Source organism: Ornithorhynchus anatinus, chromosome 1, assembly GCF_004115215.2.
Source record: "Ornithorhynchus anatinus isolate Pmale09 chromosome 1, mOrnAna1.pri.v4, whole genome shotgun sequence".
In the NCBI taxonomy this organism is placed as follows: Eukaryota; Metazoa; Chordata; class Mammalia; order Monotremata; family Ornithorhynchidae; genus Ornithorhynchus; species Ornithorhynchus anatinus.
Window position 1 is genome coordinate 184,387,128 of NC_041728.1, and position 22,853 is coordinate 184,409,980.

The following is a 22,853-nucleotide window of genomic DNA, read 5'->3' on the forward strand; positions in this document are numbered from 1 at the left end:
GTCATGTCTACTAGCTCTATTGTCCTCGCCCGAGCGTTCAGCACAGCGCTCTGCTCACAGTAGACTGGAAGCTCCTCGAGGACAGGGATGTGTCTACTCAGTGCCTCGCCCTCTCCCGAGCGCTCAGCACAGCGCTCTGCACACGGTAGACTGGAAGCTCCTCGAGGACAGGGATGTGTCTACTCAGTCTCTTGTCCTCTCCCGAGCGCTCAGCACAGCGCTCTGCACACGGTAGACTGGAAGCTCCTCGAGGACAGGGATGTGTCTACTCAGTCCCTCGTCCTCTCCCGAGCGCTCAGCACAGCGTTCTGCGCACGGTAGACTGGAAGCTCCTCGAAGACAGGGATGTGTCTACTCAGTCCCTGGTCCTCTCCCGAGCGCTCAGCACAGCGCTCTGCACACGGTAGACTGGAAGCTCCTGGAGGGGAGGGGTCGTGGCTACTCACTCTCCCGGACTTTCACGAGCGCCGGGGCCGCTGCTCCGCCCTCCGCACGACGGAGGGATGGACCGACGGCCCCGGGGGCGGGATTCGATCTCGGGGCCGACGACCGGGGCCTTGCGTTGGCAGCCCTGGGCCAAGGCCCCGACGTGTGCCAGACGAGGCAGATGAAGGAGGCCCGCTTTGAGCAGCGGGCCCGGCTGGACGCCGAGAACGAGGCTGCCAACCATCTCAAGTGGTGAGTGCCGACGCCCGGCGTCCTCTTGGTTCCCCGGCCCGTGCTCTGCGGACGACGGGCGCCCACTACAGTGCCCTCCACCCGACAGCCAGCCCTGCCTCGGCCCGACGGATAGAGCCCGGCCCCCGGGGTCGGAAGGTCGCGGGTTCTAATCCCCGTTCCGCCCCTTCTCTGCTGCGTGACCTTGGACCAGTCACTTGACTTGGCTGGGCCTCAGTTCCCTCATCTGGAAAACGGGGATTGAGACTGTGAGCCCCACGGGGGACGGGGACTGGGTCCAACCTGATGACCTTGTATCCAACTCAGCGCTTAGAACAGTGCCTGGCACATAGTAAGCACTTAAAGAAGACCATTAAACGCCCCCCCCAATAATAATAATAATAATCCTATCTGTTAAGCGCTTACTATGTGCCGAGCACTGTTCTAAGCGCTGGGGGAGATACAGGGTCATCAGGTTGTCCCACGTGGGGCTCACATTTTTTAATCCCCGTTTTTACAGAGGAGGTCACTGAGGCCCAGAGAAGTGAAGTGACTCGCCCAAGATCACTCAGCAGACAAGTGGCGGAGTCGGAATTAGAACCCACGACCTTTGACTTCCAAGCCCGGGCTCTAACCACTAGGCAACGCTGCTTCTCTACTAGGCACTTACGATTAGACTGTAAGCCCGTCAAACGGCAGGGACTGTCTCTATCTGTTGCCGACTTGTTCATCCCAAGCGCTTAGTACAGTGCTCTGCACATAGTAAGCGCTCAATAAATACTATTGAATGAATACAGTGCTCTGCACATGGTAACTACTCAGAAGAGTGTTGGGCTTCCAGGAGAGTGCTCTTCGCACAGTAAGGGCCTAGTACTTTTTGGAGAAGCAGCGTGGCTCAGTGGAAAGAGCCCGGGCTTGGGAGTCAGAGGTCATGGGTTCTAATCCCGCCTCTGCCACTTGTCAGCTGTGTGACTGTGGGAAAGTCACTTCACTTCTCTGGGCCTCAGTGACCTCGTCTGGCAAATGGGGATTAACTGGGAGCCTCACGTGGGACGACCCGATGTCCCTGTATCTCCCCCAGCGCTTAGAACGGTGCTCGGCACATAGTAAGAGCTTAACAAATGCCAACGTTATTATTTATTTTGAGAAGCGGCGTGGCTCAGTGGAAAGAGCCCGGGCTTGGGAGTCAGAGGTCATGGATTCGCACCCCGGCTCTGCCACTTGTCAGCTGGGTGACTGTGGGCGAGTCACTTCACTTCTCTGGGCCTCGGTTCCCTCATCTGGAAAATGGAGATTAACCGTGAGCCCCACCTGGGACAACCCGATGACCCTGTATCTCCCCCAGCGCTTAGAACAGTGCTCTGCACATAGTAAGCGCTTAACAAATGCCAACATTATCATTATTAAAATAGGGATGAAGACTGTGAGTCCCAAGGGTGACAACCTGATGACCTTGTATCCCCCCAGTGCTAAGAACAGTGCTTTGCACATAATAAGCGCTTAACAAATACCATTATTATTAGTAGTAGTAGTATGATGATTATTATTATTCGGTGGCTTGCCCAAGGTCACCCAGCAGACAAGTGGTGGAGCAGGGAGTATACCAGGTCATCGGGTCGTCCCCCGTGGGGCTCCCAGTCTTCATCCCCATTTTCCAGATGAAGGAACTGAGGCCCAGAGAAGTGAGGCAGCTTGCCCACAGTCACACAGCTGACAGGTGGCAGAGGCGGGATTAGAACCCACGACCTCTGACTCCCAAGCCCGGGTTCTTTCCGCTAAGCCAGGCTGCTGCTCTGTAATCTCGCTACTATTACCGTGGCTACTGTTACTTCCACTGCTACGAGAGCTACATCCGTTCCTTCACTGATGCAATCGTATTTATGGAGCGCTTACTGGGTGCAGAGCACTGGACTAAGCGCTTGGAAAGTCCAATTGGGCAACAGATAAAGACCATCCCTAGTAAGCGCTTAACAAATACCCTCATCATAATTATCGATGAGACTGTAAGCCCGTCAGTGGGCAGGGATCGTCTCTATCTGTTGCCGTATTGTCCATTCCAAGCGCTTAGTACAGTGCTCTGCACCTAGTAAGCGCTCAATAAATACTATTGAATGAATTCCTGCCCAACAGCGGGCTCACGGTCTAAAAGAGAAGCAACATGGCTCAGAGGAAAGAGCATGGGCTCGGGAGTCGGGGGTCATGGGTTCTAATCCCCGCTCCGCCACCTTTCAGCTGTGTGACTTTGGGCAAGTCACTTCACTTCTCGGTGCCTCAGTTCCCTCATCTGGAAAATGAGGATGAAGACTGTGAGCCCCATGTGGGACGACCTGATTATCTTGCATCTACCCCGGCGCTTGGAACAGTGCTCTGCACACAGTAAGCGCTCAATAAATACGATTGCATCACTGAATGCTGCTACTAGTACTAATAATGATGACATTTGTTAAGCAGCGTGGCTCAGTGGAAAAAGCCCGGGCTTGGGAGTCAGAGGTCATGGGTTCGACTCCCAGCTCTGCCACTTGTCAGCTGTGTGATTGTGGGCAGGTCACTTCACTTCTCTGGGCCTCAGTTCCCTCATCTGGAAAATGGGGATTAACTGTGAGCCTCCCGGGGGACAACCTGATTCCCCTGTATCTCCCCCAGCGCTTAGAATGGTGCTCTGCAAATACCAAATACCAACATTATTATTATTATTGAGCACTTACTATGTGCAAAGCACCATTCTAAAACTGGGTCGGGGGGATACAACGTGACCAAGTTGCCCCATGAGGGGCTCACAGTCTTCATACCCATTTGACATATGAAGGAACTGAGGCCCAGAGAAGTGAAATGACTTTCCCAGAGTCACACAGCTGGCAAGGAGCGGAGCTGGGATTCGAACCCATGACCTCTGACTCCCCAGCCCGCGCTCTTTCCACTGAGCCACGCCGCTTCTCGAATAACAAAGGTATTTCTTAACGGTGCAAAGCGCCGTTCTAAGCACTGGGAGGATACAAGGTGATCAGGTTGCCCCCTTTGGGGGTCACCCTCTTAATGCCCATTTTCCAGTCGAGGTCACCGCGGCCCAGAGAAGTGAAGTGACTCGCTCAGAGTCACACAGCTGACAAGGGGCAGAGCCGGGACTTGAACCCAGGACCTCTGACCTCCCAGCCCGGGCTCTTTCCGCTGAGCCCCGCGCTGCTGGCGGTAGTCCAGGCCCCCGGCGGGACGTCCCGGTGGGGGCGGGCCGGTCTCCCCGGGGTCACCCCCCCGTGTCGGTGCCCTCCCCGACCCCCCGCAGGCAGGAGCGCCGCGGCCGGGAGCCCGTCTCGGCCAAGTTCAGGCGGGAACTCGCGGAAGAACGGCGGAGGCAGGAGGAGGCCTACCAGGTCAGTGCCGGCGCCGGGCGGACGGTCGGGCATCTGGTCAACGGCGTGGCACCGTCCATTCATGCGATCCTATTTATTGAGCGCTTACTATGTGCAGGGCGCTGTACTAAGCGCCTGGAGTGTTCAATCCGGCAACAGATAGAGACCATCCCTGCCCAACGACTGGCTCACGGTCTGCAACGGCCGCACTTCGGGCTGCTCAGAGTGTTAGTTTTCTCAGCCCCCCCCCGAATTTCGGCCGTCGTGTCCATTCACTCTTTCATTCAATAGTATTTATTGAGCGCTTGCTAGGTGCAGTGCACTGTACTAAGCGCTTGGAGCGGACAATTCGGCAACAGATAGAGACCATCCCTGCCCAACGACGGGCTCACGGTCTGCAAAGGCCGCAGCTCGGGCTGCTCGGAGCGTTGGTTTTCTCAGCACCCCTGAATCTCACCCGTCATGTCCATTCATTCAGTCATTCAAACGTATTTATTGAGTGCTGACTGTGTGCAGAGCACTGTACTAAGCGCTTGGAGCGGACAATTCGGCAACGGATAGAGACCATCCCTGCCCAACGACGGGCTCACGGTCTGCAGCGGCCGCACCTCGGACTGCTCGGAGTTGTTGGTTTTCTCAGCACCCCTGAATTTCACCCATCATGTCCATTCACTCTTTCATTCAATAGTATTTATTGAGCGCTTACTATGTGCAGTGCACTGGACTAAACGCTTGGAGTGGACAATTCGGCAACAGATAGAGACCATCCCTGCCCAACGATGGGCTCACGGTCTGCAAAGGCCGCAGCTTGGGCTGCTCGGAGCGTTGATTTTCTCAGCCCCCTGAATCTCACCCGATATGTCCATTCATTCATTCATTCATTCATTCATTCATTCATTCATTCATTCATTCGTATTTATTGAGCGCTTACTAGGTGTAGAGCACTGTACTAAGCGCTTGGAGCGGACAATCCGGCAACAGATAGAGACCATCCCTGCCCAGTGACGGGCTCACGGTCTGCAACGGCCGCACCTCGGGCTGCTCGGAGCGTTGGTTTTCTCAGCGCCCCTGAATCTCACCCGTCATGTCCATTCATTCATTCATTCATTCATCCATTCATTCATTCATTCGTATTTATTGAAAGCTTACCATGTGCAGTCCACTGTACTGAGCGCTTGGAGTGTACAATTCGGCAACAGACGGAGACCAGCCCTGCCCAGTGACGGGCTCACGGTCTAATCGGGGGAGACGGACGGCAGAGCAAAACAGAACAAAAACAAGACATCATCGAGATAAATAGAATGAAGGGGGTGGACACTTCATTAACAAAATTAATAGGGTAATAAATAATAGAGACAAATGAGCACAGTGCTGAGGGGAGGGGAAGGGGGAAGAGCAGAGGGTGGGGGGGAGCAGAGGGATAGGGGGTGCTCAGTCTATCCACTTCACTGCCCAGCACCCCCGATTCATTCAGTTGTATTGATTGAGCGCTGACTATTAATTATTATTATCATGGTACCTGTTAAGCGCTTACTATGTGCCAGGCACTGTACTGAGCGCTGGGGTGGATACAAACAAATCGGTGGGACGTAGTCCCTGCCCCACTTTGGGCTCCCAGTCTCCATCCCCAATTTACAGATGAGGGAACCGAGGCAGAAAAAAAAGTGAAGTGACTCGCCCAAGGTCACAACAGACAAGTGGCAGAACTGGGATTAGAACCCAGCTCTTTCTGACTCCCAGGCCCGGGCTCTAACCGTTAGACTACGCAGCTTCTCTTGTGTGCAAAGCACTGTACTAAGTGCTTGGGAGGGGACAGTACAGCGATAAACAGACACATTTCCTGCCCACAGCGAGGTTACAGTCTAGAGGTTTATAATTCGGGTGAGCAGCAGCGTGGCTCAGTGGAAAGAGCCCGGGCTTGGGAGTCAGAGGTCATGGGTTCTAATCCCGCCTCCGCCACTTGTCAGCTGTGTGACTTTGGACCAGTCACTTCACTTCTCTGGGCCTCGGTGACCTCATCTGGAAAACGGGGATTGAGACTGTGAGCCCCACGTGGGACAGGGACCCGATCTGCTTGTATCTACCCCAGCGCTTAGTTATATTATAGCTAAGTTAGTTATAATTATAATTATATATAATTATAGTTATAATTATTATTATAATTGTGATATATGTGAAGCGCTCACTCTGTGCCAGGCATTGTACTGAGTGCTGAGGTAGTTACAGATTTGTCAGTTTGGGCACAGTCCCTTCCCCAATCTTGATCCTCATTTTACAGATGAGGCCCAGAGAAGCAAAGCGACTTGCCCAAGGTCACACAGCAGACAAATGGCAGTGCCGGGATTAGAACCCAGATCCTTCTGACTCTTAGGCCCGGGCTCTTTCCATTAGGCCACTCACCTGACATGTCCACTTCATCTCCCGGTGCCCCTGATTCTAACCTGTCGTGTTCTGTCATGTCATTCATTCAATAGTATTTATTGAGCGCTTACTATGTGCAGAGCACTGTAGTAAACGCTTGGAATGGACAATTGGGCAACAGATAGAGACAATCCCTGCCCATTGACGGGCTTACGGTCTGGAGAAGCAGCGTGGCTCAGTGGCAAGAGCCCGGGCTTGGGAGTCAGAGGTCGTGGGTTCTAATCCTGGCTCCGCCACCTGTCAGCTGGGTGACTTCGGGTGAGTCACTTCACTTCTCGGCGCCTCAGCGACCTCATCTGTAAAATGGGGATGAAGACTGTGAGCCCCACCTGGGACAACCTGATGATCCCGTATCTCCCCCAGCGCTTAGAACAGTGCTTGGCACATAGTAAGCCCTTAAAAAATACCCTCATCATGTCCTTTCACCGCCCAGTACCTCCGGCCGACCACCCAGTCCACCCTGATTTCTCCAGTCCCGGCTCCACCGCGTGTCCTCTGTGCGACCTCGGGCAAATCAGTTCACTCCTCCAGGTCTCAGTTCCCTCCTCTGTCAAATGGGGATGGAGACTGGGAGCCCCACATGGGACAGGGACTGGATCCAACCCGCTTGACCAGCGCTTAGTACAGTGCCTGGCACATACTAAGCCCCTAACATGTGCCACGATCATTATTATTATTGTTATTGACCATTTCCCTCTAGACTGTGAGCTTGTTGTGGGCAGGGAATGTGTCTGCTGTTCTATCGTCCTATCCCAAGCGCTTACTACAGGGCTTAGCACACAGAAAGCGCTCAATAAATACAACCGCGTGAACGAATAGACGAATGAAGTTTCTTCGAATCTTCCCACCAGGGGAGGAGAGGCGGCCCGGACCTGAAGGAGGGGTTTCGGCGAACCGAGGCCGAAGTCCTCAGCCAGCGGGTGGTCCGGACCTTGAGCGAGGTGGGTGTCTCCCTCCATTTCCTCCCCTGCTCTTTCATTCAGTCGTATCTGTTAAGCGCTTACTATGTGCCGGGCACTGTCCTAAGCGCTGGGATAGATACAAAGTAATCAGGTTGGACACAGTCCCACATGAGGCACCATTTTACAGATGAGGTCACTGAGGGACAGAGGAAGTGAAATGACTTGACCAAGGTCACCCAGCAGAGACGCGGTGGAGCCGGGATTAGAACTCAGGTCCTTAACAATAATAATGTTGGTATTTGTTAAGCGCTTACTACGTGCAGAGCCCCGTTCTAAGCGCTGGGGGAGATACAGGGTCATCGGGTTGGCCCACGGGAGGCTCACGGTCTTCATCCCCATTTCACAGAGGAGGGAACTGAGGTCCAGAGAAGTGAAGTGACTCGCCCACAGTCACACACAGCTGACAAGTGGCGGAGCCGGGATTCGATCCCACGACCTCTGACTCCCAAGCCCGGGCCCTTTCCACCGAGCCGCGCTGCTTCTCTAACCTTGGGGGACGAGGGCTACCCGCAGCCTGCCGGCCTGCCCGGCATCTACGGCGGTGCTTGATACCGATGGGGTCCCGGCGGCAGCTGGCCAGTCCCCTCCACCGTCGGCAGCCCGAATCTCTCCTTCTGGGGGCACGGGGGCTTGCGGGGGGGTTTCGCCGGGCAGTGCCCGGGGCGGGCTGTGCCCGGGCAGGCCTGGCCCCCGAGCCCACCTTTCCCCTTGACCTGTCGGGCCAGGAAGAGCCGGCGTTTCCCGCCAAGTTCGACCTCCTGAGCAACAGGCCCTGGGCCGACCGCCACCAGACCCAGAAGCGCTTCCAGCAAGCCGCCCGCAAGGTAACGGACGTCACCCCGAGGCCGGAGGCCGCCCCGAGGCCATCCCGCCGGCGGTCGGGCCCTAGGGTGGAGGTCGCCCCCGCGCACGGTCACCCCCGAGGGCCCGCCTCCCCCCTCCGCCTCCGGCCACGCCCCTGCCAGGCCCCCTCGGCCCACTGACCCGGCCCCCCGAGACTGACGGTGGTATTTGTTAAGCGCTTACTATCGGCCGACCACTCTTCTCAGCGCTGGGGTAGATACAAGGTCATCAGGTCGCACCACGTGGGCCTCACAATCTTAATCCCCGTTTTCCAGACGAGGTCACTGAGGCACAGGGAAGTGAAGTGACCTGCCCAAAGTCACCCAGCGGACAAGTGGCGGAGCCGGGATTAGAACCCACGACCTCTGACTCCCAAGCCCGGGCTCTTGCCGCTGAGCCACACTGATCCTCTGACTGTAAGACTCGTCATCAGGCAGCCCCTTTCCTGCCCATCCACTCTCCCCTCCCACCCCACCCCGGCTCGAACTCGTGACTCCTCTCCAACCGACCTCCCCACCGGGCCTCATTCTGCCCCCCCCTCCGGCTTTCCCACCCCCCCACCCTCATGTTCCATCCTCCCAGTAGAATCAATCATTCAATCGATCAGGAGTATTTAATGAGCACTGTACTGAGCGCTGAAGAGGGGACAACAGAGTTAGTAGACACCGTCCCTTCCCTCAAGGAGCTGACAGTTTACTCTGTGTAGAGCACTGTCCTGAGTGCTTGGCAGAGTCCAGTAGAGTTACTGGGCACAATTCATTCATTCAGTCGTATTTATTGAGCACCTGCTGTGTAGCACCCTACTATTCATTCATTCATTCAATCGTTTTTATTGAGCGCTTACTATGTGCAGAGCACTGGACTAAGCACTTGGAATGGACAATTCGGCAACAGAGAGAGACCATCCCCGCCCGATAACGGCCTCACGGGCTAAACGGGGGGGACGGACAGCAAAGCCAAACAGAACAAAACAAAGCAAGACATCATCAAGATCGACAGAATCATGGAGATGTGCACCTTATTAACGAAATAAATGGGGCAATAAATAATATGTACAAATGAGCACAGTGCTGAGGGGAGGGGAAGGGGGAAGAGCAGATGGTCGCGGGGAGGGGAAGCAGAGGGAAAAGGGGGGGATCGGTCCGGGAAGGCCTCCTGGAGGAGGTGAGCTCGAGGGCGGGACGGGCGGGAACCGGACGCTGAGGTGAGTGACAGAGGAGCGGAGTGTGCAAAGCCCCCGATGCTGATTTACAGACAGAAAGTTCTGCCCTTTGCCTGCTGTGTGTCCTTGGGCAAGTCACTTCACTTCACTCAGAGAAGCAGCGTGGCTCAGTGGAAAGAGCACGGGCTTTGGAGTCAGGGCTCATGAGTTCGAATCCCAGCTCTGCCACTTGTCGGCTGTGTGACTGTGGGCAAGTCACTTCACTTCTCTGTGCCTCAGTTCCCTCATCTGTAAAATGGGGATGAAGACTGTGAGCCCCACGTGGGACAACCTGATTCCCCTATGTCTACCCCAGCGCTTAGAACAGTGCTCGGCACATAGTAAGCGCTTAACAAATACCAACATTATTATCCTCTGTGCCTCAGTTATCTCATCTGTAAAATGGGGATTTCATCCTCCTCCCTCTGGCTTAGACCTCGAACCCTGACCCTCCCTTGGTCCCCACGGCTCCCTCCAGTTACGGCTCCATCTCCCTCCTACCCTTCCTCTCCATACTCCCTGAGTGAGTCGTCTACTTGGCTCTCTCCGCTTCATCTCCTCCGATTCTCTCCCGGCCCCCCTCCAATCTGGCTTCCCTCTCCATCACTCCACAGAAACGGCCCTCTCGAAGGTCACCGACGATCTCCTTCTTGCCAAATCCCACAGCCTCTACTCCATCCTCATCCTCCCTGACCTCTCAGCTGCCTCGGACACCGCGGGCCACCCCCTGCTCCTGGAAACGTTATCCAACCTCGGCTTCCCGGGCACTGTCCTCTCCCGGTTCTCCTCCTGACTCTCCGGCCGCCCGTTCTCTGTCTTCTTTGCAGGCTCCTCCTCTGCCTCCCACCCCCTCGCTGTGGGGGTCCCTCGAGGTTCATTTCGGGGTCCCTTCTAAGTCTCCGTCTCCACCCCCTCCCTCGGAGAACTCGTCCTCTCCACGGCTTCAATTCCCATCTCTACGCGGACGATTCCCAAATCTCCCTCTCCAGCCCCGATCTCTCTCCCTCTCTCCAATCTCACATCTCCTCCTGCCTTTGAGCCTTCTCTCCTTGGATGTCCTCCCATCTCCTCAAACTTGACATGCCCCAAACAGAGCTCCACCCAAACCCTGTCCTCTTCTGGACTTTCCCGTCCCCGTAGACGGCATCGCCATCCTTCCACAAGCCTGTAAACTTGGCGTTATCCTTGATTCCATCCTCTCATTCGACCCACGTCTCTCTCTGTTGCCGAATTGTCCATTCCAAGCGCTTAGTACAGTGCTCTGCACCTAGTAAGTGCTCAGTAAATACTATCGAATGAATGAATGAATAGCCGACCCGTCACCAAAACCTTTCAGTCTCACCTTCGCAACCTGGCTAAAATCCGCCCTTTCCTCTCCATCCGAACTGCTCTCGTGTTTAGTACAGTCGCTCATCCTTTCCCGCCTGGATGACGGCACCAGCCTCCTCGCTGACCTCCCTGCCTCCTGTCTCTCCCCACTCCAGCCCATACGTCACTCTGCTGCCTGGATCATCTTTCTACAGAAACATTCAGGACATGTCACCCTTACCCTCAGAAATCTCCAGGGGTTGCCCATCCATCTCCATATCCAACAAAAACTCCTCGCTACTGGCTTCAAAGCCGTCCATCCCCTTGCCCCCTCCTACCTCACCTCCCTTCTCTCCTTCTCCCTCCCGGCCCGCACGCTCCGCTCCTCTGCTGCCGCTCACCTCCTCCCTGGGCCTCCAGCTCGCCTGTCCGGCCACCGGACGACCGCTCTTCCCTCCTTCAAAGCCTTCCTGAAGGCCCACCTCCTCCGAGAGGCCTTCCCAGACTAAGCGGCGTGGCTCAGTGGAAAGAGCCCGGGCTTCGGAGTCAGGGGTCATGGGTTCGACTCCCGGCTCTGCCGCTCGTCAGCCGTGTGACTGTGGGCGAGGCACTTCACTTCTCTGTGCCTCAGTTACCTCATCTGTAAAATGGGGATTAACTGTGAGCCTCACGTGGGACAACCTGATTTACCCTGTATCTACCCCAGCGCTTAGAACAGTGCTCTGTTCATAGTAAGCGCTTAACAAATACCAACATTATCATTATTATTATTATTAAGCTCCACTTTTCCTCATCCCCAACTCCCTTCTGATTCACCCCGACTTTCTCCCTTTGCTCTCCCTCCCCTTCCCAACCCCACCCCATTTATATTTATATCTGTCTCCCCCTCTAGACTGGGAACTTGTTGTGGGCAGGGAATGTGTCTTTTGTTCTATTGTCCTCTCCCAAGCCTTTAGTGCAGCGCTCTGCGCACGGCAAGCGCTCAATAAATACGATTGAATGAATGAAAGCGGCGGGTCCCGGGCCGGGCTGGGCACCGCCCTCTGGCTCTGTCCAGTTGGCCTGCAAAAATCCATCTCTCCCCGAAAGGAACGGGGGTCGGGTCTCGCTGGGTGGTCAGTGGGGTGGGGATGAGGGCGGCCTGGTCAGACGGCACGGCCCCCGTGTCGCCCCCCGGTCAGGTCCTGGTCCACTGGCGACTGAACCGCATTCTGGGCTTCTGGCGGGATCTGCACGGCCACGGGAGGACCGAGAAGCCCCGGGATGATACGGTCTCTCCCTCAGGTGAGCCATTCTCGGGGGCCTGCGGAGGGCACGCGGGGATCCCCCGACCCGGGGTTCCCCCCACCCTGGGCTCCCCCAAACTGGGTTTCCCTACCCTGGTCCCCCTTCCATTCTGGGATCATCCCCCAACCTGGTTTCCCCTGTTGGGAAACAGGAGTCGGAGACACGGCTTCTATTCCAGGCTCTGTCACTTTCCTGTTGGGTGACCTTGGCCAAGTCACTGCATCTGCCATTTTCTCATCTGTAAAATCGGAAGAAGAGACAATGTGGTCTAGTGGAAAGAGCTTCCCACGGGGTTTCTAGACTTAGCTCCTAATAAGAATAATAATAATGGTTTAAAGCGCTTACTATGTACCGAGCACTGTTCTAAGCGCTGGGATAGATACAAGGTCATCAGGTTGTCCCACGTGGGGCCCACAGTCTTCATCCCTATTTTACAGATGAGGTCACTGAGGCACAGAGAAGTTAAGTGACTTGCCCCAAGTCATACAGCTGACAAGTGGATTAGAACCCATGACCTGTGACTCCCAAGCCCAGGCTCTTTCCAGTAAGCCACACTCTTGCCTTGACCTGTTGTGTGAGCTTGGGGTAGTAAATTTTCAGGGCCTCGGTCTCCACAATCTATAATATGGGGATAAGAGGCAGTGAGGTTCAGTTTGGGGGGCCTGAAGCAAATGAACATTAATAATAATAATAATAATAATAATGATATTTTTAAGCGCTTAACTCTGTGCCAGGCCCCGTACTAAGCACTAGGGTGGATACATGCAAATCGAGTTGGACGCCGTCCCTGGCCCATGTGGGATTGACAGTCTCAGCCCCCATTTTAAGGATGAGATAACAGAGGCCCAGAGAAGTGAAGTGACTTGCCCGAGGTCACACAGCAGACAAGTGGCAGAGCCGGGATTGGTCTTTGACCCTAGGAGTTCACAATCTAAAAATAGGGGAATTGCTTTTTTATTGTTATTTTTGATGGCCTTTGTTAAGCACTTATTATAAAATAGTGTTGGCATTTGTTAAGCGCCTACTCTGTGCCAAGCACTGTTCTAAGCGCTGGGGGAGATACAAGGCGATCAGGTTGCCCCACGTGGGGCTCACGGTCTTCATCCCCCTTTGACAGATGAGGTCACTGAGGCCCAGAGAAGTCAAGTGACTTGCTCAAAGTCACACGGCGGACAAGCGGCAGAGCCGGGATTAGAACCCAGGACCTCTGACTCCCAAGCCCGGCCTCTTTCCACTAAGCCATGCTGCTTCTCTATAGCTATGCCTATATACTAGGCACTGTACTAACCGCCGGGGTAGATGAAAGATCATCGGAAGAGACACAGTCCCTGGGCCACACGGGGCTCACAGTCTAAATAGGAGGGTGAGCAGGGATTGAATCCCCATTGTACAGATGAGGTAACTGAGGCCCAGAGATGTGAAGTGACCCACCCAAGGTCACCCAGCAAAGAAGCAGCATGGCATAACAGATAGAGTCGTGGGTTCTAATCCCGGCTCTACCACCTGTCTGCTGTGTGACCTCGGGCAAGTCACTTTACTTCTCTTGGCCTCGGTTTCCTCATCTGTAAAATGGGGTTGAAGACTGTGAACCCCACGTGGGACAGGGACTTGTGTCCAACCTGATTACCTAGTATCGACCCCAGCATTTAGAACAGTGCTTGGCACATAGTAAAGCGCTTAACAGATACAATTCTTATTATTAGTAGTAAGCGGAGGAGCCAGCACTAGAACCCAGTTCTTCTGGCTCCCAGGCCCGGCCTCTTTCCATTAGGCCAGAAGGCTTCTTGAATCTTCATCTCTCTGGGCCTCAGCTTCCTCGTCTGTAAAATGGGGAGCGCTTAGAGCTTAATAATAACAATAATAATAATAATATTGGTATTTTATAAGCACTTACTATGTGCAGAGCACTGTTCTAAGTGCTGGGGGAGATTCAGGGTCATCACGTTGTCCCACGTGAGGCTCCCGGTCTTCATCCCCATTTTACAGATGAGGGAACTGAGGCCCAGAGAAGTGAAGTGACTCGCCCACAGTCACACAGCTGACGAGTGGCAGAGCCGGAATTCGAACTCATGACCTCTGACTCCCAAGCCCGGGCTCTTTCCACTGAGCCACGCTGCTTCTCTGAGCACTTAATACAGGGCTCCGCCAGCGGTAAGCGCTCAATAAATGCGATCGAACGAATGAGACCTAATAGTCACCTCTCCAGGCCTCAGAGGGCTGTTGTGAGCATCAAAGGGGGTGGCTACCGTATGAGCTCCTTTCAGTGCCTCAGTCGATTGGCATCGACTTTGTTTCACGGTTATCCGTTAAGCGCCGACACTGTTCTAAGTACTGGGGTAGGTACAGGTCATTTGGGTCGGATACATCCCCATCCCACATGGGGCTCGCAGCCTACGTATGAGGGATGACAGGTATTGAATCCTCATTTTCCAGTTGAGGAAACTGAGGCGCAGTGAAGGGACTTGCCCAATGTCCCACATCAAGCAACTGGCAGAGTGACCGGAAGTGACCAACTGTCCGACCCCCAGGCCAGCGCTCTTTCCGCTGATAATAATAATAATGTATTTGGTATCTGTTAAGCGCTTACTATGTGCCGAGCACTGTTCTAAGCGCTGGGGTAGACACAGAGGAATCAGGTGGTCCCACATGAGGCTCACAGTCTTAATCCCCATTTTACAGATGAGGTCACTGAGGCACAGAGAAGTTAAGTGACAATAATAATGTTGGTATTTGTTAAGCGCTTACTATGTGCAGAGCACTGTTCTAAGCACTGGAGATTCAAGACACTAGACTGTGAGCTTGTTGTGGGCGGGGAATGCGTCTGCTTGTTGTCGTATTGTATTATCCCAGGCGCTTAGTACAGTGCTTTGCACCCAGTAAATCCTCAATAAATATGATTGAATGCACAAATGAATGAATACAAGATAGTCAGGTACGTAATCCCTGTCCCACATAGAACTCAGTCTTCAACCCCATTTTACAGAGGAGGTAACTGAGGCCCAGAGAAGGAAAGTGACCTGTCCAAGGTCACACGGCAGACCACGCTACTTCTCATCACCGGAGCCGGGGTGGAGGGGTTAAGGCGGGGGCCGGGGCGGTGGGGGGCAGGACTGGGGGCGGGGGTCCGGGCCGGGGCCGCTGAGCGGAGCGGGTTGTCGCTCCTGCCGGCAGAGGCCAGCTCCCCGGACAGCACCCTGTTCAACGCGACGGCGGAGGAGGCGGCCCTCCAGTTCCGCCCGACGCTGAGACGGGTGCTTCCTTTCGCCTTCCCGTCAGACCTGCCGTCCCAGATGTTCAACATCCTGGTAGGTCCTCCCTGCCTCCAGCCCTCCTCCCGCCCAATCCCCCAGCATCCTCTTCCCACCCAATCCCTCGGCATCGTCTTCCCGCCCAATCCCTCGGCATCCTCTTCCCGCCCAATCCCTCGGCATCGTCTTCCCGCCCAATCCCTCGGCATCCTCTTCCCGCCCATTCCCCCAGCATCCTCTTCCCGCCCAATCCCTCAGCATCCTTTCCCCACCGAATCTTCTCACTCTTCCCCACCCACTCTCTTGACATCTTCTGCCCACTCTCCCAGTGCCCTCCCGGGGACGACCCTACCCAGACCTCCAGCCTGGACCTCGGAATGGTCCTTCCTGACCGATGGACGTTGATTCCCCTCTCCGGGCCAAGACCGGTTTCCAAGACCGGTCCGTGGCCACCCCGAGGCCCTCCAGCCTCAGCGGGGCCGGGGCAGGGGGGTTGGGAGAACGGTCATTCCGGGCAGGCCCCGTCGACCCCATATCCCCGGTTTTGAGGAGCAGTGAGGCTGGGAGTCGGAAGGGCCTGGGTTCTAATCTCTGCTCTGCCACTTGTCTGCTGTGTGGCCTGGGGCAAATCACTTGACTTCTCTGGGCCTCAGTTCCCTCATCTGTCAAATGGATGGGGATGAAGACCGTGAGCCCCATGTGAGACAGAGACTGTGTCCAACTTAATTTGCCTGTAGAGTGCCTAGCACTTAGTAGAGTGCCTAGCACATAGTAAACGCTTACCAAATACCGCATTTACTGCTACTATTATTGTTATTATTCATTGAAAGAGCCCAGTCCTGGAAGTCAGAGTAATAATAATAACAATAATCATGGTATTAAGTGCTTACTATGTGCCAGGCCCTGTTCTAAGCACTGGGATAGATACAAACTCATCAGGTTGGACACGGTCCCTGTCCCACACGGGGCTCTCGGTCTTAATCTTCATTTGACAGTTGAGGAAACTGAGGCCCAGAGAAATCAAGTGACTTGCCCAAGGTACTAGCTCTGCCACCTGCCTGCTGTGTGATCTCGGGCAAGCCACTTAACCTCTCTGTGCCTCAGTTCCCTCATCTGTCAAATGGGGGTTAAGACTATGAGTCCCACGTGGCAGGGATTGCCACTTTATCGTTGCATTGTACTTTCCCAAGCGCTCAGTAAAGTGCTCTGCACACATTGTGAGAAGCAGCGTGGCTCAGTGGAAAGAGCCCGGGCTTGGGAGTCAGAGGTCATGGGTTCGAATCGCAGCTCCGCCGCTTGCCAGCTGCGTGACTTTGGGTGAGTCACTTAATTTCTCTGTGCCTCGGTTCTCTCATCTGTAAAATGGAGATGAAGGCTCTGAGCCCCACGTGGGACAACCCGATCACCCCGTATCCCCCCAGCGCTTAGAACAGTGCTTGATTCTATTTAGTTGCCATTGTTTTTACGAGATGTTCTTCCCCTTGACGCTGTTTATTGCCATCGTTCTTGTCCGTCCGTCTCCCCCGATTAGACCGTAAGCCCGTCAAACGGCAGGGACCGTCTCTATCTGTTGCCGACTTGTTCATCCCAAGCGCTTAGTACAGTGCTCTGCACATAGTAAGCGCTCGATAAATACTATTGAATGAATGAATGAACAGTGCTTTGCACATAGTAAGCGCTTAACAAATACCATCATCATTATTATTATTATTATTATTATTGTGCGCTTAAAAAATATGATCGAATGAATTAACAAATGTGGGACAGGAACCGTGTCTGACCCGATTTGCTTGTATCTCCCCCAACGCTTAGTACAGTGCCTGGCACAGAGCAAGCGCTTAAAAAATTACCACAGTTATTATTTTGAGACTTCAATCTGATGGTTTCGTAGGGGGCCGGGCCGGTCACGGAAGGCAGCCTCTTCTTCTTAGGGAAGCCTCGGTTCGCCGTGGGCCTGCCGGTGACCGCTCTCCCTGCGTCCGTGGTCAGAGAGTAGCCCCAAGGCCTGAGGACACCGAGCCGCCTCCCCTCCCCAACCCGGACCGCTCCACCCAACCACCCCCAAACCCTTCCCCCCAAAAAACTACCCTCCACGAGGCGGTGAAACCACCAACGTCCGTGGCGTGCTGGGAGGCCGAGGGGGTCCGTTCGTCCATCCTCTCGGCAGGGCGGACCTGCTGCTGAGGAGCTGAAGGCCGAGAGGAGAAAGAAGGGCCGGGCCCAGGCCGCGTCCGTCACCGTTTTCCCCGTTTCAGGCTCCGGATGGGCTCGGCCCAGTCCCCGTCCCAGCTCTGGAAGTCCGGCTCAAACAGACCCGGACCTTGTTCAATCTGCAGGTCGGTGTCCGGCCCCCCACCCCCTCCCCGAGCCCCTCCGGCCCCCCTGACCATCCTATTCTCCCCAGACCACCCTGTCCCTCGTGCTGCTCTGTCCCCCCCAGGCCGCTCCGGCCCCCGAGCCCCTCCGTCGCCCTGGACCCCTCAATCCCCTGGGAACTTCCGTCCCGCCGGACCACCCGGTCTCCCCAGCCTGCTCCGTCCCCTTTGGCCACTCCATCCCCTGGGGCCCTCCGTCCCCCTGGACCACATCGTCCCCCGGGCCTCCCTAGCCCCCAGCCTCCTCCATCCCCTGGGCCTTTCCGTCCCCCCGGACCACCCAGTCTCCCCAGGCTGCCCCGTCCCCTTTGGCCACTCCATCCCCTGGGCTCCTCCGTCCCGCTGGACCACTCCAGCCCCCTGGGCCACCCCCCCCCACCGGCCCCAGGCATCTCCAACCCTTGCACCTCTAGGTCTCTGGGACCTCTCTGTCCCTCAGGCCACCCCGTATCTAGGCCGCTTCATCCACCACGCCATCCCCCTGGACCACTCCAATAATAAAAATGGTGAGGGTATTTGTTAAGCGCTTAACTATGTGCCAGGCACTGAACTAAGCGCTGGGGTGGATATAAGCAAATCGGGTTGGACGCAGTCCCTGTCCCCCGCGGGGCTCACAGTCTCCATCGCCATTTGACAGATGAGGGAACTGAGGCCCGGAGAAGTGAAGCGACTTGCCCAAGGTCCCACAGCAGACAAGTTCTAATGGGTTTAAATCCCGGCTCCACGGCTCGTCTGCTGTGGGACCTTGGGTGAGTCGCTTCATTTCTCCGGGCCTCAGTGACCTCATCTGGAAAAAGGGTATTGAGACTGTGAGCCCCACGTGGGACAGGGACTGTGTCCAACCCGACTTGCTTGTATCGACCCCAGCGCTTAGTACAGTGCCTGGCACAGAGTAAGCGCTTAACAAATACCACGGTCATTTTATCATTGTTATTATTATTCCGTTTCTGAAACCTGAGGAGGCCCAGTGATGTGGACCAAGTGTGTGTGTTTGTGTGAATGTGTGCTGGGTGAGATTAGAGAAGCAGCGTGGCTCAGTGGAAAGAGCCCGGGCTTGGGAGTCAGAGGTCACAGGTTCAAATCCCCAGCTCTGCCACTTGTCAGATGTGTGACTGTGGGCAAGTCACTTCACTTCTCTGGGCCTCAGTTCCCTCATCTGTCAAATGGGGGTTAGCTGTGAGCCTCCCGTGGGACCACCTGATGACCCTGTATCTCCCCCAGCGCTTAGAACGGTGCTCTGCCCATAGTAAGCGCTTAACAAATACCAACATTATTATTATCAGGGGTCTGAGTTTGTGTGTATTTGGTTTGTGTGTCTCAAACAAAAACTCCACACTCTTGGCTTCCAAGCCGTCCATCCCCTCGCCCCCTCCTCCCTCACCTCCCTTCTCTCCTTCTCCATCGCAGCCCGCACGTTCCACTCCTCTGCCGCCTCTAACCTTCTCCCCGGGCCTCCGGCTCGCCCGTCCCGCCGCCGACCCCCGGCCCACGTCCCGCCTCCGGCCCGGAACCCCCTCCCTCCTCAAATCCCACAGACGATGACTCTCCCCACCCTTGAAAGCCTTCCTGAAGGCCCCCCTCGTCCAGCAGACCTTCCCAGACTGAGCCCCCCTTTTCCTCCTCTCCCAGTCTCTTCTGCGTCCCCCCCGACTCTCTCCCTTTCTTCATCCCCCCTCCCAGCCCCACACCCGCTTATGTCCGGATCTGCCATTTTATTTGTTCATTCATTCATTCAATAGTATTTACTGAGCGTTTACCATGTGCAGAGCACTGTACTAAGCGCTTGGAATGGACAATCTGTATTGACCTCTGTCTCCCCCTCTAGAGGGTAAGCTCGTTGTGGGCAGGGAATGTCACCGTTTATTGTTCTATTGTCCTCCCCCAAGTGCTTTGTACAGTGTCCTGCACACAGTATTCATTCATTCAATAGTATTGATTGAGCGCTTACTATGTGCAGAGCACTGGACTAAGCACTTGGAATGGACAAATCGGTAACAGAGACAGTCCCCGCCCTTTGACGGGCTCACGGTCTAATCGGGGGAGACGGGCAGACGAGAAAGATGGCGATAAATAGAGTCGAGGGGAAGAACATCTCATTAAAACAATGGCAACTAAATAGAATCAGGGTGACGTACATCTCATTAAACAGAATAAATAGGGTGATGAAGATCTATACGGTTGAGCGGACGAGTACGGCGCCGAGGGGGTGGGATGGGAGAGGGGGAGGAGGAGAGGGAAATCGGGGAGAAGAGGGTGTAGCTGCGGAGAGGCGAAGAGGTGGCGGGGGGGGGAGAGGGAGCAGAGGGAAGAAAGGGGGGAGCTCAGTGTGGGAAGGCCTCTCGGAGGAGGTGACCTTTAAGTAGGGATTTGAAGAGGGGAAGGGAATCAGATTGTCGGAGGTGAGGAGGGAGGGCCTTCCGGGACCGCTGGAGGACGTGGCCCGGTAAGCACAGTGAGCACTCAGTACGACTGAACGAATGAATAGGGTGCATGTGTGGGGCGGGAGGGTGGGTAGGGGTTATATATCAAGCGCTTAGTCCAGTGCTCTGCACAAAGTAAGCGCTCAATAAATACTATGAGAACGAATGTGCTTACGAACGTGTGTGTCGGGGGGGAGGAGTGTGAGTGAGTATGAATAGCCACGACCCCCGCCGTCGCAGGTTCCAGGCTGACCGCGACCCCGCCACGTCCCCGGCTGACCACAGTCTCCTCACCGGCCCCGGACCGACCGCAACCCCCAGGCAGCCGTGACCCCCCGCTAGCCTCAGGCTGACCGCAACGCCCCGCCGGTCCTGGGCTGACCGTAACCCCCCCCGGCCCTGGACCGACCCCGACACCCCCCACCCCGGTCCCAGGCCTACCGCGACCCCCGGCCAACCGTGACCTCCTGCTGGACCCGGGCTGACCACGACCCCCGTCCGGCCACGACCCCTTGCCGGACCCAGGCCGATCCCGACCCACCCCCCCAGCGCTAGGCTGACCACAATAATAATAATGATTAATGTGGTATTTTTTAAGTGCTTACTATGTGCCAGACACTGTACCAAGCAATGGGGCAGATGCAAGGAAACAGGGTTGGACACCATCCCCTTTCCATGCGTGTGTGTACACAGAGAAGCAGCGTGGCTCAGTGGAAAGCGCCCGGGCTTGGGAGTCAGAGGTCGTGGGTTCTAATCCCGGCTCCGCCGCTTGTCAGCTGCGTGACTTTGGGCAAGTCACTTCACTTCTCTTTACCTCAGTTCCCTCATCTGGAAAAGGGGGATGAGGATTGTGAGCCCCATGGGGGACCACCTGATCACCTTGTATCCTCTCCAGCACTTAGAACAGTGCTTTGCACATAGTAAGCGTTTAACAAATGCCATCATCATCCATCCCCATTTGACAGATGAGGGACCCGAGTCCCAGAGAAGTGAAGTGACTCGCTCAGGGTCACACAGCAGACATGTGGCAGAGCTGCGATTAGAACCCGTGACCCCAGGCCACCCCCAGACCTACCCCAACCCCCCCCCCGCCGGCCCCAGGCTGACCCCCAGCCCCACGCCCCATTCCCCAGCCGGGCCTGGGCCCAGCTGGCCGAGCCAACCCCCGTTGCCTGCCGGCAGGTCCCTCAGCTGTCCAGCCTCATGGGCTACGTGCCCGTCTGCGTGCAGTGGGCAGCCACCAGCTACAGAACCCAGAAGCCCTCCCGACCCCTGCAGGGGGGTCCACAGGTACCTCCACCCTGCGCCCTCCCCCCCCGAGGAACCCCCACCCCCGGTCCCTCCTCCCTTCCCCTCCCGGGATTCCCACCCCTTTGTCCCCCCAATCGTATCTATTGAGCGCTTACTGTGTGCAGAGCACTGTACTGAGCAGCTGGGAAAGGACCATACAACAGTGAACAGTGACATTCCCTGCCCACAGTGAGCTACAGGACTCCCACCCCCCACTCCCTCCTCCCCCACCTCCCCTTCCCACCATCCCGGGACCCCCCACCCCCGGGCCCACCCTTCCCCCCCAGAACCCCCTGCCTTCCCTTCCCTCCACCTGGAATCACCGGCCTCTGTCCCCCTTCCTTCCCGGGACTCCCACCTCCCCTCTCCACCTCTGCGGGTCCCCCACCCCCACGAGACCTCCCCCATCTCCCCTCCATTCCAGGGTCCCCCCCCGACCCCCCAAAACCCTGTCCCCCCTCTCCTCGGGCCCTCCCACCTCCCTGCAACCCTGGGCGCGTCCCCCCACCCACCCTTGTCCTGCTTCCCCTCCCCCAACTTCCAGGACCCTCCATTCATTCAGTCGGTCAGTCATTCAATCATATTTATTGAGCCCTTACTCATTCATTCAATAGTATTTCATTCAAAAGCATTTATTGAGCGCTTACTATGTGCAGAGCACTGTACTAAGCGCTTGGAATGGACAATTCGGCAACAGATAGAGGCCATCCCTGCCCCTTGATGGGCTCACAGTCTAGTTAGGGGGAGACGGACGGACAAAAACAATAGCAATAAATAGAAGCAATTCAATAGTATTCAATAGTACTTCATTCACTAGTATTTATTGAGCGCTTACTGTGTGCAGAGCACTGTACTAAGCGTTTGGGAGAGGACAATACAACAGTAAACAGATACATTCCCTGCCCACAATGAGCTGGCAGTCTCCCTCCCGCCCCAGGCCCCCCTCCGCCACCCCTCCTCCCTTCTCGGGACCCCCGCCTGCCCCCCGGCCCCACGGCCCCGGCGTGGCTGCCCCCACTCTCTGCCGGCCCCCCAGGACGAGCTCATCCCAGTGGCCGGACCACCGGTGCAGAAGTTGGGCCAAGCCCGGCCCGGCCTCGCCGAACTGGGCCTTGGGACCCTCGTGCCCCCAGCCACCCTGCTCCAGCCCCCGGATGGCCCACCCCTGCGCATCTTCGTGAGTAAATCCCGCGCTCGCCGTCTGAGCGGGGGCGGGTGGAGGGGATAGGCCACTACGCTCCCCCCAGCGGGATGTTCCGCTCTCTCGATCCCTTCCGTCTTTCCAATAGCATCTCTCCTCACCTTGCCGCCCTGTCCTCTCTTCCCACTCTCGACGAGCGGGTCTCCGCTCTCAACTCCACCCTCTCTACTCATCTCGACTCTCTCGCCCCCCTTTCCCTCCGCCGCTCTCGCGCCACTAACCCACAGCCCTGGATCACCTCCTCCGTCCGCCTCCTACGCTCCTATGCTCGAGCTGCCGAGCGCTGCTGGCGA

The 22,853-nt window shown here is 56.1% G+C and overlaps 1 protein-coding gene across 2 annotated transcripts in view; it reads left to right on the top strand.

The window, feature by feature from the left end:
• The window catches only part of CFAP221 (cilia and flagella associated protein 221), a 111,822-nt gene that overhangs the window by 66,616 nt on the left and 22,353 nt on the right, over window positions 1-22,853 (top strand). For both annotated transcript variants that reach the window (XM_029071160.2, XM_029071167.2), the window contains exons 10-18: window positions 570-678; window positions 3,938-4,025; window positions 7,277-7,366; window positions 8,113-8,211; window positions 11,921-12,023; window positions 15,198-15,331; window positions 17,530-17,610; window positions 21,252-21,359; window positions 22,396-22,536. In XM_029071160.2, the coding sequence (XP_028926993.1) occupies window positions 570-678; window positions 3,938-4,025; window positions 7,277-7,366; window positions 8,113-8,211; window positions 11,921-12,023; window positions 15,198-15,331; window positions 17,530-17,610; window positions 21,252-21,359; window positions 22,396-22,536 (953 nt within the window). The remainder of the gene's footprint in view (window positions 1-569; window positions 679-3,937; window positions 4,026-7,276; window positions 7,367-8,112; window positions 8,212-11,920; window positions 12,024-15,197; window positions 15,332-17,529; window positions 17,611-21,251; window positions 21,360-22,395; window positions 22,537-22,853) is intronic.